The sequence below is a fragment of the Lutra lutra genome, chromosome 15, assembly GCF_902655055.1.
Source record: "Lutra lutra chromosome 15, mLutLut1.2, whole genome shotgun sequence".
Classification (NCBI taxonomy): domain Eukaryota; kingdom Metazoa; phylum Chordata; class Mammalia; order Carnivora; family Mustelidae; genus Lutra; species Lutra lutra.
This window is the reverse complement of record NC_062292.1, coordinates 16,903,797-16,919,403: the sequence shown is the minus strand read 5'-3', so window position 1 is coordinate 16,919,403 and position 15,607 is coordinate 16,903,797. Positions and strand designations below refer to the sequence as shown.

The window sequence follows — 15,607 nt, the reverse complement described above, 5'->3', positions numbered from 1 at the left end:
TGTTCTAATTCTGGCTAAGGGCTTCCAACTTCTACATTGTGATTTTGATTAAAATGATAATGATTCACTGGGTAACAGTATTAAGAAAGCTAGCAACAATTCAAAAAAATCTGGTGTTTTACCCACATACACAAAAAGCCACTAATAAGGTATTACAAAGGATATGCGCTAACATCATTTTCTAAGTTAAAGCAGATAGTTAAGGAAATGAAGTTTAATTTCTACTTTTAGAGGTTTGTGAATAATCACACTCTTTGATTTTTATATTCTTTAATTTGAACCACTAGAACAAAGTTAAACACCTTAGGTAAGGTCACTATCAGGTCTCACTGTTAAATGGCAGTGGTTAAGAGTATGGATTGTAGAACCAGACTGCCTAGGCTCAGTTCCATCTCCATTACTTACTGGCTATGCATTTAACTCCTTTGAAATTGAGTTTCCTCATTTATAAAATGTTGATTGATAGAACCAACCTTATGGTTATTAAAGGATGAAATAAATTAGCACATAAAAATGTCCAGAAAAGTGCACTATTTAATGAGAATACCTCTCTATTCTCACAGTAGAGACATGTGTAAACACTTTACTATAAAACAAAAGAAATTATTGGAAAAATCAATTTCCAAATTATATAGGAAAGGACTTTAATTTAAAAACTTCAAGTAGCTTTGAGACGCCTGGGTGACTCAGTTGGTTTAGCATCTGACTCTTGGTTTTGGGTCAGGTCATGATCTTGGGATCCTAGGATGGAGCTCCACATTGGGCTCTATGCTCAGATTAGATTCTGCTTAGGACTCTCTCCTTCTGCCCCTTTCCCCCCCAACTCTCTTCCTCTTTCTCTAAAATAAATCAATAAATCTTAAAAAAAAATACGTTAAGTAGCCTTTTAGAATAATTTTTTTTTTTTAAAGAAAATCTGAGCCATTGCTTATGTTTCCCAGTTGGATTTCCAATTAGGATAAATACAGATCTGCAGAGATTTATGACCTAATTAATACAAATAAACTACTAATTTGACATGTAAGTATCAAAATAAATGAATTTCTAATAAAATTTTTTTAGCTTTTTGGTGGAGATTTATAGCATATAAATTCCATAGATTCAGATTTAAATATGATTATAAATGACATCAAGTGCCTACCACTATGGCTAAGTGATATGTATTCTTTTCCACTGCAAATTAAAGGAAAAAAAAGAAGGAAATATACTTTTACTTTATGATGAGGCTTTTAAAAAAGAGAAATATAACTAGGGTGGAAATATTTTTGTTAATTCACTAGATATAAGTCTCAGGTTAAGTTTCCTCAGTAAGATCTGAATTAAAATAAGTTAATAGGCCAATTAATATTAAGATGCTCTATAAATAACATTTTTCCTGTATACAATTATTATTACAAATATAACAAACCATAGTGCTTCTTTGTCATTTCACTGCTTCTGATGGTGCATTTTACTATTCTGTTATTCCTTATTATATTATCACTGCCAACCTATTCCATCAATAAGTCCTCATTTATTAGCACACAGCAGATGCATCGATAAACGTCTACTCAATGGGGAATCGTTCTGCTAATAAGACTAACTGGTCATGCATGAATCATAGCTTACTATTTAAACAGAGAAGGATGCACTGGGGAAATGCTCACTTTATACACAATGTACACAATGATATTATTCTGTTATTGCAATAATGCAAACCATATTAACGTCTGAGTTTTCTGAGTCTTTCAGACCTCATTTCAAAATAACTATATAGAGATTTCACAATAGTTGAGGCAGAAGATAATAGGTATTTATAATCTTAAAGTTATTTCCTTCTAACCAGAAGAATACTACATATTTATGCAAATAAGTTTTACAATTCTACAAAATCTAGCAATAAAATGACAAATGCTCTCAAAATAAAAAGGTGATCTAATATGGTACTAACTGGACATGATTTATTTTTAATATAAATTTCAAAAAAACTGGTTCAAATTTTTCTGTCATAAAAAAAGTCCTTTAAAAACATGTTTTCTAAATGATGACCAAATATATGCAAGGTGATTTCACACTTTTCAAAATACCTTGTACATCTAAGTTCCACACTTAGACCCAAAGTTAGGCCTAGTGGTGCTATACTTAATAGGGATTTGCTCTTTTATTTATTATATTTAATGAAACTGGAGAAAAAGAGGGATATTCTCAATTTGTGATAAAAATGCCACTGGAAGAAATAAGAAATAAAAATAAATAATAATCAACTTAGGGGAAAAAAAAATCAAGGAGATCTGGGCCATTTTCTTTTCCTGATTGCTATACATACTTAACCTGTACTATAACAAAACTAGCTCTTTACTTGTGTGCTTACTATGTTTTTTAATAGGAAAGCCATAATTTATGTCTTCAGATTTAAAAAAATTTAATGCTAGATATAGGAAATGTACTGGTAAGAACAAAAAAAACCTCTGCTAAACTTAATGGCCATATAAAAGGGAAAAGAAGTTAAAACTACAATTTTCAAGGCAGTATACTTTCTAAGGTAAAAAAAAAAGTAAGACAATAACTATAAGAATTCTGAAAGTATGTGTACAGTCTAGTTAGTTTAATAACTAATCTTCACTTTACTGTTAGTTGTCATTCACAACCTAAGAAATAAGTACAGGAGAGCATTCCTGATTACTTTTGAAAATAGAGCTGGTTTAACTCAGGAGTAAGCAAAAGTCCTTCCCCGAGCTATATTTACACTATCACAAAAAATAACAGTAGCTATTTTTGCAAGAAATTCTATATACTATTGCTGACACTGTATGATTTTGAGATCATTAAGAAGTAGGTAAAGTGGAAAAAGAAATGCAATTTATTATAAACAATAATCAAAATCAGTTTCTCAATTAAAGATGTCAATCTGGTAAGATATTCTTACTGATTTTAGAGAACTAATCTTTTGTACAATAAAAATGGTTCACTACTACTATCAATTTACAGGAAAATAATAGTTTCACCACTTCTAAAAAAAGAAATTCAAAGAGTTCTACATATTATCACAACTGGTTAAATAATTTGTATTTAAAAGTACTTAAATTGATCATGAATTAATTATTATTAATTTGCAAAATCATTTCATATCTGGACACTTCATCCTCTTTTTTAGGAGGAAAAAAAATGCATGAGTGTTTTTCCCAGGGCCACTGCACAGTACAATATAAGGTGTACCAATTACACTATATTCTACGCCCCTGGCTCTAGAGCACCACTCACATAGACTATGAAGTGAACCACGCCTTCTGGAGTTGTACAGTACAGCAGACTGGGTTTCCACCTGGAGGAAGCCAATGACCAATATGCCACTCTAAAAGTGGTAGACAAATTTCTGGACTTACCAGCAGTTTAAGCAGCCAAAACCGCGACTTGTAATAGAAAGTTTTGGTGGGGTTGATGAGAAAGAAAACCATAAATCCGTAAAGGACAAGTGGATACACATATGTGGGGATGACACTAATTGGAGCAAAGAAGCATGCCAGAAGGCTCAGGCACCACAATATCCCAAGGAATCCAGCAATCTGATGAAGGATGGGAAAGACAAAGAGAAAATTGTTATTTTTATCTTTACCATTACTCAGATACATCTTTAATAAAACAAAGGTAGGATAAATGTTTAGATATTATGTCAATAATCTTCTTCAAGTAGAAGGTGGATTTCAGTATCCACGAAAACAGCTATATAAAGCTAATGTGAAATAAATTCATGGGACTTTGTCTCTTGCTTTGATTACCTCAAAAAGATGCTGATGAGACAAATTGCTTCTTGGATTAAGTTCAAAGATGAGCACATGATTCACTCCAGCCTGTCTCCAACCATATGTGTTGATGCCCAGTAGAAAAAGGAATTCAATCAGGAGAAAGCCACCTCGATAGATTCTTATCAAGGGCCATATACTTCTATCTGTTTCAAGTTTAAATACAGCTGAAAAAAAAATCAATTAATTGGTGAGTTAGAAAATTCATAATGTCTCCTCTAGCTGTCTTTTTTCTTAATACTCAATGACACAGTCTTTGGCATAAAAAGTTTTTTACAAATAAAACCTAAGCCTAGATCATCTCAAGAGCATGAGAAACTTGCTTCCAGATTCTTTCCCTTTTTTATTTCACTCTGCAAAATTTCACCAGAATAATTTTCCTAACACTTGACTTTTGGCACGTTAGTCCATTGTTCCATTAGTTTCTTAGATTATAGAGAATAAGAGCAAAATTGTTTAGAACCAAAAGATCAGTTCTGTCAGCTAAGTATTTCCGGCATGATATAACTTCCCTGGCTTTGCTCTCTCTCTTATTAAACTGATTATAGTAATACTTCTCTCATAGAGTTGCTGTGAAAATTAAGACATGGTATGCATGAAAGCAATTGAAAGTAAAAGCAAGTGAACAAGGTAATGTCATATTAATGGTAACAGTTAGTATTTATAGAATGCTTACTATGTGCTAAGGATTCTTCTCTATTTTTACATGTAAAAATTCATTTAATCCTCCCACTGGTTCTATGAGTTAAAAACTATTATCCCCCTTTCACTGGTGAGGAAATTACAGCACAGAGAGGCTAATTTGCTCAGGATTACCAAACAAGTAGAGGGCAGAACCAGGATTTTAACTCAGACAGTTCTGCTCCAAACCCCACAGGGTCTTTTTTTTTTTTTTTAATATTTATTTATTTATTATTTGAGAGAGAGAATGATAGAGAGAGCATGAGAGAGGGGGAGGGTTAGAGGGAGAAGCAGACTCCGTGCAGAGCACGGAGCCTGATGCGGAACTCAATCCTGGGACTCCAAGATCATGACCTGAGCCGAAGGCAGTCCCTTAACCCACTGAGCCACCCAGGTACCCCAAACCCTACAGTCTTAACCATTACATTCTATTGTCCGTATACCCATAAAAATGTTCAGTAACCACTATTACTCAGTAGTACTCTAATAGCTACAATGTTCAAACACCATAGCCTTGTAAGTTAAGTTCTTCACCACAATCTGGTCTCCAACTCACTCTTCCTTAACCTACAGTGCTCTTTTTTAAACATTAATTCTTATCTCCTGATGAATTTTATTAGTCTTTCACAAATTTGCTTTTTCATATTGGCTTATGTTGCCCCATACCTAAAATGGCCTTGCACCTTCTTTCCACCAATTCACATTCTACTTAATATTAAAAGCCAAATCATTACCTATTCATAAATTTATTGAATCATTGTTTCATTTTGAACCCACTATGTGCCAAATATTTCAATTTGGCTAAAGATTTCTCAGTTTTCTATATAACCACAAAATTATTTATTAGACTCATTTGAAATTTAATTATATACTATCTTATCCTTAATTTAAATAACTACTTACTTCTTAAATTTATATTCTCTATAGTACATAGCATATTTAATAATTTAAAAATAACAGGGTAGAAAAAGCCTTTATTTTGGAGTCAAATACTGTAGACCAGAATTCAAATCATAGCTACTCGAGATAAAATTATTTTATTTTTTCATATCTCCGTTTCCTTATTGGTCAATGGTGATAATATCAATTCTCATGAGTTTGTCAAGAAGATTAATATGACCAAAGACTCAAAGATGGCAGAGGAGGAGACCGTAGTTTTTTTGGTCCCAGAAATTCACTGAGATAGCTTTGAAATCATTCTAAACACCTGCAAACTCAATCAGAGACCTAAGAAAAGAACTGCTGCAATTCTACAAATAGAAAAATGATCACCTTCTCCAAGAATGTCAAGAAGGAAAAACTCACCTGACAAAAGAGAATAAGAGGCAGTACTGACTGCCTAATCTGTACTAATTAGGTACTACTGTACCTAATCAGTACTGATATAAGTAAGAAGTCAGAACTAGAGATCAGAATAATGATTATAAAGATACTAGCAGGGCTTCAAAAAGCATAGAATAGAGAATCCCTTTCTAGAGAAATAAAAGAACTTAAATCTAATCAAGTCGAAATTGAAAAGGCTATTAGTGACATGTAAAAAAAAAGGAAGCTCTACCTGCTAGGATAAATGAGGCAGAAGACAGAATTAGTGATATAAAAGACTAAATGATGGAGGATAAACAAGCTGAAAAAAGACAGATAAACAACTACGGGATCGCAAGGGGAGGAATCGAGAGATAAATGATACATAAAGTGAAAAAATATTAGAACAATTGGGATCTCAGAAGAGGAAAGGGGGGGCAGAAGGTACACAGAAGCAAATGATAATGGAGAATTTCCCTAATTTGGGGAGGAAATAGGCATCAAAATACAGAAGACACAGAAAACACCCTTCAAAATCTATAAAAATGAGTCAACACCCCAACATATAATAATGACACTTGCAAGTCTCAGAGATAAAGCTAAAATCCCAAAAGTAGTTGAGGACAAGAGGTCTGTAACCTACGATGGTACAAAGATTAGACTGGCAGCAGACCTATCCACAGAGACCTAGCAGGCCAGAAAGGACTGGCAGGATATATTCATGGTGCTAAATGAGAAAATTATGCAGCCAAGAATTCATTATCCAGCTAGGAAGTCATTCAAAATAGAAGGAGTGTTAAAAACCTTCCAGGACAAATAGAAACTAGAAGATTTTGTGATCACCAAACAACCCTACAAGAAATATAAAAGGGGTTCTTTAGGCAAAGGGAGAGCCCACAAGTAAAAGACAAAAAGGAACAGAGACAATAGACAGTAACATTCGATTGACAGGTAAGACAATGGCACTAAATTCAAATCTTTCAGTAGTTACTCTGAATGGAAATGGGCCAAATGCCCCAATCAAAAGACACAGGGTATCAGATTGGATAAAAAAGCAAGACTCATCAATATGCTGTCTGCAAGAACTCATTTTTAGATCCACAGACATCTGCAGCTTGAAAGTGAGGGGGTGGAAAACCATGAATCATGCTAATGGACGTCAAAAGAAAGCTGGGGTAACATTCCTTATATTGGACAAATTAGATTTTAAACCAAGGACCAATAAGAGATGAGGAAGGGCAGTGCATCATAATTAAAGGGTCTATCCAACAAGAAGATCTAGCAATTGTAAATTTTTATGCCCCTAACTTGGGAGCAGCCAATTATATAAGCCAGTTAATAACAAAATTAAAGAAACACATTGATAAGAATACAGTTACGGGAGGGGACTTTAACACTCCCGTCACTGCAACAGACAGATCACCTTAGCCGAAGATCAACAAGGAAATATGGGCTTTGAATGGCACACTGGACCAGACGGACTGAATGGGTAAAAAAGATGTGGTATATATATACAATTGAAAACTACTCAGCCATTGGAAAAAAATGAAATATTGCCATTTGCAATGATGTGGAAGCAACTAGAGGGTATTATGCTAAGCGAAATAAGTCAATCAGAGAAAGATAATTATCATATGATCTCACTCATATGTGGAACTTAAGAAACAAAATAGAGGATTATCAGGGAGGGAGGGAAAAATAAAACAAGATAAAGCCAGAGAGGGAAATAAACCATAAGAGGGTCTTTATTATAGGAAAAAAACAAGGGTTGTTGGAGGGAGGGAGGTGTGGGGGGAGGATAGGGTAACTGGGTGATGAGCATTAAGGAAGGCTCATGATGTAATGAGCACCAGGTGTTATATAAGACTGATGAATCACTGAACTTTACCTCTGAAACTAATAATACAACATTAATTAATTGAATATAAATTTAAAAAATATCAATAAAGATGAAATTATTCTTTAAAAAAAGATTAAATATGATAAACATATATTACATGCCTAAAACAATGACAAGTATTCAGTATACATCAGTTTCTTTTTCCTTTTGCTTGAGGAGGCCTCAGTTTTTTTTTCATTAATTTGACAAATATTTATTATATGCCTATTATACCTAAAAGCATTCAAAGAGCTGGAGTTTCAGTAATAAACAACAGAAAAAATATCTGTCTTCCAGAAACTATTCCATAAAATGTCAGATAGTGATAAGGGTTTTAAAAGAAAAAAAAAAGTAAGGAAAGGAAATAAAGAATGGTATTATTAGGTGCTATATTAGATAGGGTATCTTTCTTTTAAAAAAGATTTAATTATTTATTTTAGAGAGGTGGAGGGAGAGACAGAGGGAGAAACAATCTGAAGCAGACTCTGTGCTGAGAGTGGAGCCCAATGCAGGGCTTGATCCCATGACCCCAAGATCTGGATCTGACCTGAAACCAAGTCTTACTATTTAGGTTAGTTGTTTTTGTATATATCAGCAACAAATACTCTGAAATGAAATTAAGAAAACAATTCCAATTACAATAGCACCCCAAAGAATAAAACATGTAGGAATTAATTTACTTAAGGTGTAAGATGTGTACGTTAAAAAACTACAAAACATTGCCGAAAGGAATTCCACGTTCATGGATTTACAAGACTTGATACTGTTAAGATGGCAATGCTCAAAAGTGTTCTGCAGATTTATTATAATCCCTATCAAAATTACAATGGTCTTTTTTTGCAGAAATGGAAAACTTGATCCTTAACTTCATATGAAATTACTAGAGGCCATGGATAGCCAAAACATTTTTGAAAAAGATCAAAGTTAGAGGACTCACCTTTTGTGGTTTCAAAATTTACTATAAAACAGTGTGGTACTTGCATAAAAACAGACATACAGACAAATGGAATGGAATTGGGAATTCATGAATAAATTAGTTTTCAACAAGAGTGCCAAGACCATTCAATGGAAAAGAATATTTTCTTCAGCAAATGGTGCTGGGACAACTAGATATCCATAAGCAAAAGAATGAAGTTGAACCCCTATCTCTCATCATGTACAAAAATTAGTTCAAAGAAAGAAAAATATAGATAAATCAGGCTTTATCAAAATTAAAAACTTTTGTGCATCAGAGGATATAATGAAGAAAGTGAAAAACAGTCTATACAATGGGAGAAAATATTTGCATATCTTGTATCTTGGTAAGGGTCTATTACCCAGGATATATAAAGAAATCTTGTAACTTAACAAGAAGACAACTCAATTAAAAAATGAGCAAAGGACTTAGACAGACATTTTTCCTAAGAAAATAAACAAATAGCCAACAAGTTTGAGCACTGAGCATATGAAATGATGCTCAATACCATTAGTCATCAGGGAAATGCAAATCAAAACATTAACAAGATATCACTTCACACCCACTAGGATGGCTATAACTAACTAAATAAGTAAAAAGAAAAATGACTAAGTTGGTAAGTGTGTAAAGAACATGGAACCCTCATAAATTGCTGGTGAAAAGGAAAATGGTGTAGCCTCTATGGAAGACAACGTAGTGGCACCTCAGAAGATTAAACATAGATTAGCACATAACTGAATGACTCCACTCCTAGACATATATCCAAAAGAACTGAAACCAGGTACCCAAACAAATCCACGAATTTGCGTGTTCACAGCAGCACAATACACATTAACTGGGGAATGGAAACAACCTAGTACAGTACATGTTCAGTTTTGGTAGAGACTGCCGAACAGTTCTCCAAAGTGCTATACCCATTTTCATTCATTCACTTTAATACCTTCATGACATTTCATTGTACAGAGGTAATATCATTTATTTTTTTATTTTTTATTTATTTATTTTTTTTTATTTGACAGAGAGATCACAAGCAGGCAGAGAGGCAGGCAGAGAGAGAGGAGGAAGCAGGCTCCCTGCTGAGCAGAGAGCCCCATGTGGGGCTCGATCCCAGGACTCCGAGATCATGACCTGAGCCGAAGGCAGCGGCTTAACCCACTGAGCCACCCAGGCGCCCCTCATTTAGTTTTTTAAACAATTCCTAACTGATGGACATTTGAGTGGTTTCTAGGATTTTGCAAGTATAAATGAAATGGCAGCGAATACATTCATCTCATGTATATCCTTATACCCACATATGTTTTAAGATAAATTTCTAGGAATAAAATTGCTAGACCAAAGTGACTGCATTTAAAATTTTACATATACTGTCAAATTATCCTCTAAAGAGATCGAAACAATCACTACTCTTACTATTAGGGTATGAGTGCTTGCTATTTCACACAGTTATATGTGTTTTAAATAGCCAAACTCATATCTTTATCAAACCAAAAAATGAAATATGGTATACTGTTATTGTATCAAATTAAATAAAGATTACTAGAAATCTATAAGAGAACAAGTTTTAAAAAATCTAATCAGGTAACTTTTCATCTTTATCAAACTATCTGAAGTATGTGAATTTCAGACAAATTATTAAATATCAGGTCATATCCCCTTGAGAAACTACAGCAATTATGCACATTATTTTTTGATGTGAATGAAAAAAAGAATCGTGCTTGTACATGCATTACTACTGCTGTTTCTCTCTCATCTCTCAACACTGTTATCTTTTAGTACCCGCTGGGAGATAAATAAGGATAGACGTTTATAGCAATAGGCTTGAATAAGATTGCCTAGGTAGGAAACGAAAGTTGACAGAGAAAGAGATTTTGAGGATTCAGCCCAGCCATACTGCCCAACAATTAGATGTCACAAAGAAAAGAATAGTTAGCAAAGGAGATTGGAAAGAACTACCAGCAGAGTACGGTTTCCCAGGAAAACCAAGTAAAGAAAGGGTTTTAAGAAGGAATGACCCACACTGTCAAATGCTGCTGAGGAGTATGTAAAATTCTGTTGGGAAGTTTAGTAAGATAATGTCTCTCTTGCTGTTATATCATTTCTTGATACTGGGAGTTCCCCTGCTTCCAGCAATTCCTCCAACCTCTTTCTAATTCGTAACTTCTTTAGAATAGGAAATTACACAACCACGTTTCTTAAAATTATATTCAAAGTAATTGCAAATACAATCTGGAAATGATGTGAGAGAGACACCAATAAGCAAAGTGAATGAACTTTAGTACGTGAATTTTGCATCCTTATTTACTCTCAACTGTGATCAAGGAAGCTGAGATTCCTAATAACTGAACTTTGAACAAGTATAAAGAAATTGAACATAAAAACAAGAAAATGATGGAGAATAAAAGTCATAATCTAGCAATGTTTTAAAGGATAACTATACCCAAAAGTAAAAACAAACCAAACAAATAACCAAACACCACCCCATCCCTTCGAATCATATATAACAACCAAAATTTAGCCCTGGCAAATTTCTCTTTCAGTAGCAGCTCTGTTAGTTTGGTGGTAGTTTTGACAGAGGAATAGAATATAACATAGGCATATTCCTAAGGATAATTTAATTCAAAATTTAAACAACTTACCGGCAAGCACAAGGGTAATATTCAGTACAATGAATATTCCACAAAATAGACCAACTCTAAAAGTAGTCCATGCTGGTGCAGGCTGTGGACAGAAAAACAGCATGCTGTTCAAAGGGCAAAACACTGCGTACATTTAGTATATGCTGTAATAAATTAGTAGTATGAGTCCCAAAGCTCTACCATGAAAACAAAAATATTTTAAGAACTGAATTTTTTATAAATCAGAACCAGAAAAACATCCTTAATTCTCTTGTAATATAGTTATTTGAATTCCTTTACAAAAATCTGAGTTACTAAGTAACCACGAATTTAATCTTAAACACTGAATTATATATATACTGAGTTTTTCTTGTAGGAGAAATCTAAGTGCAATTTCATTTTCACAAGATATATCTCTTTAAATTTTGTAGGTCTCTATTACTCGGAATTCACATATTTGGTATTGAGACAATGGCAAAATTAAGAACACTTGTTTTCTATATTACTTACACTATTAACACTGGGGTAACAAAGTGAATTTTTTTAAAGATTTCATTTTTTTTATTTGAGAGAGAGCACAAGCCAGGGGGGCAGCAGGCAGAGAGAGGTAGAAGTAGGCTCCCCGCTGAGCAGAAAGCCCAACATGGGGCTCAATCCCAGGGCTCTGGGATTATGACCTAAACTGAAGGCAGACACTTAATCGACTGAGCCACCCAGGTGTCCCTAAAGTGAATTTTTTTTTTAATTTTATTTTTTATAAACATATATTTTTATCCCCAGGGGTACAGGTCTGTGAATCGCCAGGTTTACACACTTCACAGCACTCACCATAGCACATACCCTCCCCAATACCATAACCGCACCCCCCCTCTCCCAACCCCCCTCCCCCCATCAACCCTCAGTTTGTTTTGTGAGATTAAGAGTCACTTATGGTTTGTCTCCCTCCCAATCCCATCTTGTTTCATTTACTCTTCTCCTACCCCCTTAATCCCCCATGTTGCATCTCCTCTCCCTCATATCAGGGAGATCATATGATAGTTGTCTTTCTCCGATTGACTTATTTCGCTAAGCATGATACCCTCTGTTCCATCCACGTCGTCGCAAATGGCAAGATTTCATTTCTTTTGATGGCTGCATAGTATTCCATTGTGTATATATACCACCTCTTCTTTATCCATTCGTCTGTTGATGGACATCTAGGTTCTTTCCATACTTTGGCTATTGTAGACATTGCTGCTATAAACATTCGGGTGCCCCTTCGGAACACTACGTTTGTATCTTTAGGGTAAATACCCAGCAGTGCAATTGCTGGGTCATAGGGTAATTCTATTTTCAACATTTTGAGGAACCTCCATGCTGTTTCCCAGAGTGGTTGCACCAGCTTGCATTCCCACCAACAGTATAGGAGGGTTCCCCTTTCTCCGCATCCTCGCCAGCATCTGTCATTTCCTGACTTGTTAATTTTAGCCATTCTGACTGGTGTGAGGTGATATCTCACGGTGGTTTTGATTTGTATTTCCCTGATGCCGAGTGATATGGAGCAGTTTTTCATGTGTCTGTTGGCCATCTGGATGTCTTCTTTGCAGAAATGTCTGTTCATGTCCTCTGCCCATTTCTTGATTGGATTATTTGTTCTTTGGGTGTTGAGTTTGCTAAGTTCTTTATAGATTTTGGACACTAGCCCTTTATCTGATATGTCATTTGCAAATATCTTCTCCCATTCTGTCAGTTGTCTTTTGGTTTTGTTCACTGTTTCCTTTGCTGTGCAAAAGCTTTTGATCTTGATAAAATCCCAATAGTTCATTTTTGCCCTTGCTTCCCTTGCCTTTGGTGATGTTCCTAGGAAGAGGTTGCTGCGGCTGAGGTCGAAGAGGTTGCTGCCTGTGTTCTCCTCAAGGATTTTGATGGATTCCTTTCTCACATTGAGATCCTTCATCCATTTTGAGTCTATTTTCGTGTGTGGTGTAAGGAAATGATCCAATTTCATTTTTCTGCATGTGGCTGTCCAATTTTCCCAACACCATTTATTGAAGAGGCTGTCTTCTTTCCATTGGACATTCTTTCCTGCTTTGTCGAAGATGAGTTGACCATAGAGTTGAGGGTCTATTTCTGGGCTCTCTATTCTGTTCCATTGATCTATGTGTCTGTTTTTGTGCCCGTACCATGCTGTCTTGATGATGACAGCTTTGTAATAGAGCTTGAAGTCTGGAATTGTGATGCCACCAACTTTGGCTTTCTTTTTCAATATTCCTTTGGCTATTCGAGGTCTTTTCTGGTTCCATATGAATTTTAGGATTATTTGTTCTATTTCTTTGAAAAAAATGGACTTTGATAGGAATTGCATTAAATGTGTAGATTGCTTTAGGTAGCATAGACATTTTCACAATATTTATTCTTCCAATCCAGGAGCATGGAACATTTTTCCATTTCTTTGTGTCTTCCTCAATTTCTTTCATGAGTACTTTATAGTTTTCTGTGTATAGATTCTTAGTCTCTTTGGTTAGGTTTATTCCTAGGTATCTTATAGTTTTGGGTGCAATTGTAAATGGGATGGACTCCTTAATTTCTCTTTCTTCTGTCTTGTTGTTGGTGTAGAGAAATGCAACTGATTTCTGTGCATTGATTTTATATCCTGACACTTTACTGAATTCCTGTACAAGTTCTAGCAGTTTTGGAGTGGAGTCTTTTGGGTTTTCCACATAGAGTATCATATCATCTGCAAAGAGTGATAGTTTGACTTCTTCTTTGCCAATTTGGATGCCTTTAATTTCCTTTTGTTGTCTGACTGCTGAGGCTAGGACTTCTAGTACTATGTTGAATAGCAGTGGTGATAACGGACATCCCTGCCGTGTTCCTGACCTTAGCGGGAAAGCTTTCAGTTTTTCTCCATTGAGAATGATATTTGCGGTGGGTTTTTCATAGATGGCTTTGATAATATTGAGGTATGTGCCGTCTATCCCTACACTTTGAAGAGTTTTGATCAGGAAGGGATGCTGTACTTTGTCAAATGCTTTTTCAGCATCTATGGAGAGTATCATATGATTCTTGTTCTTTCTTTTATTAATATGTTGTATCACATTGATTGATTTACGGATGTTGAACCAGCTTTGCAGCCCTGGAATAAATCCCACTTGGTCGTGGTGAATAATCCTTTTAATGTACTGTTGAATCCTATTGGCTAGTATTTTGGCGAGAATTTTTGCATCTGTGTTCATCAAGGATATTGATCTGTAGTTCTCTTTTTTGATGGGATCCTTGTCTGGTTTTGGGATCAAGGTGATGCTGGCCTCATAAAATGAGTGTGGAAGTTTTCCTTCTATTTCTATTTTTTGGAACAGTTTCAGGAGAATAGGAATTAGTTCTTCTTTAAATGTTTGGTAGAATTCCCCCGGGAAGCCATCTGGCCCTGGGCTTTTGTTTGTTTGGAGATTTTTGATGACTGTTTCAATCTCCTTACTGGTTATGGGTCTGTTCAGGCTTTCTATTTCTTCCTGGTTCAGTTGTGGTAGTTTATATGTCTCTAGGAATGCATCCATTTCTTCCAGATTGTCAAATTTGTTGGCGTAGAGTTGCTCATAGTATGTTCTTATAATTGTCTGTATTTCTTTGGTGTTCGTTGTGATCTCTCCTCTTTCATTCATGATTTTATTTATTTGGGTCCTTTCTCTTTTCTTTTTGATAAGTCTGGCCAGGGGTTTATCAATCTTATTAATTCTTTCAAAGAACCAGCTCCTAGTTTCGTTGATTTGTTCTATTGTTTTTTTGGTTTCTATTTCATTGATTTCTGCTCTGATCTTTATTATTTCGCTTCTCCTGCTGGGTTTAGGGTTTCTTTCTTGTTCTTTCTCCAGCTCCTTTAGGTGTAGGGTTAGGTTGTGTACCTGAGACCTTTCTTGTTTCTTGAGAAAGGCTTGTACCGCTATATATTTTCCTCTCAGGACTGCCTTTGTTGTGTCCCACAGATTCTGAACCGTTGTGTTTTCATTATCATTTGTTTCCATAAATTTTTTCAATTCTTCTTTAATTTCCTGGTTGACCCATTCATTCTTTAGAAGGATGCTGTTTAGTCTCCATGTATTTGGGTTCTTTCCAAATTTCCTCTTGTTATTGAGTTCTAGCTTCAGAGCATTGTGGTCTGAAAATATGCAGGGAATGATCCCAATCTTTTGATACCGGTTGAGACTTGATTTAGGACCAAGAATGTGATCTATTCTGGAGAATGTTCCATGTGCACTAGAGAAGAATGTGTATTCTGTTGCTTTGGGATGAAATGTTCTGAATATATCTGTGATGTCCATCTGGTCCAGTGTGTCATTTAAGGCCTTTATTTCCTTGTTGATCTTTTGCTTAGATGATCTGTCCATTTCAGTGAGGGAGTGTTGAAATCCCCTACTAT

The 15,607-nt window shown here is 35.1% G+C and overlaps 1 protein-coding gene across 1 annotated transcript in view; it reads right to left on the bottom strand.

Annotated features, from left to right (window-relative positions):
- XPR1 (xenotropic and polytropic retrovirus receptor 1) overlaps positions 1-15,607 on the bottom strand; it is a 221,149-nt gene that overhangs the window by 49,742 nt on the left and 155,800 nt on the right. The window contains exons 7-9 of the mRNA XM_047704526.1: positions 11,233-11,314; positions 3,756-3,946; positions 3,363-3,542 (exon numbers count right to left, since the gene is read on the bottom strand). Of these exons, the coding sequence (XP_047560482.1) occupies positions 3,363-3,542; positions 3,756-3,946; positions 11,233-11,314 (453 nt within the window). The remainder of the gene's footprint in view (positions 1-3,362; positions 3,543-3,755; positions 3,947-11,232; positions 11,315-15,607) is intronic.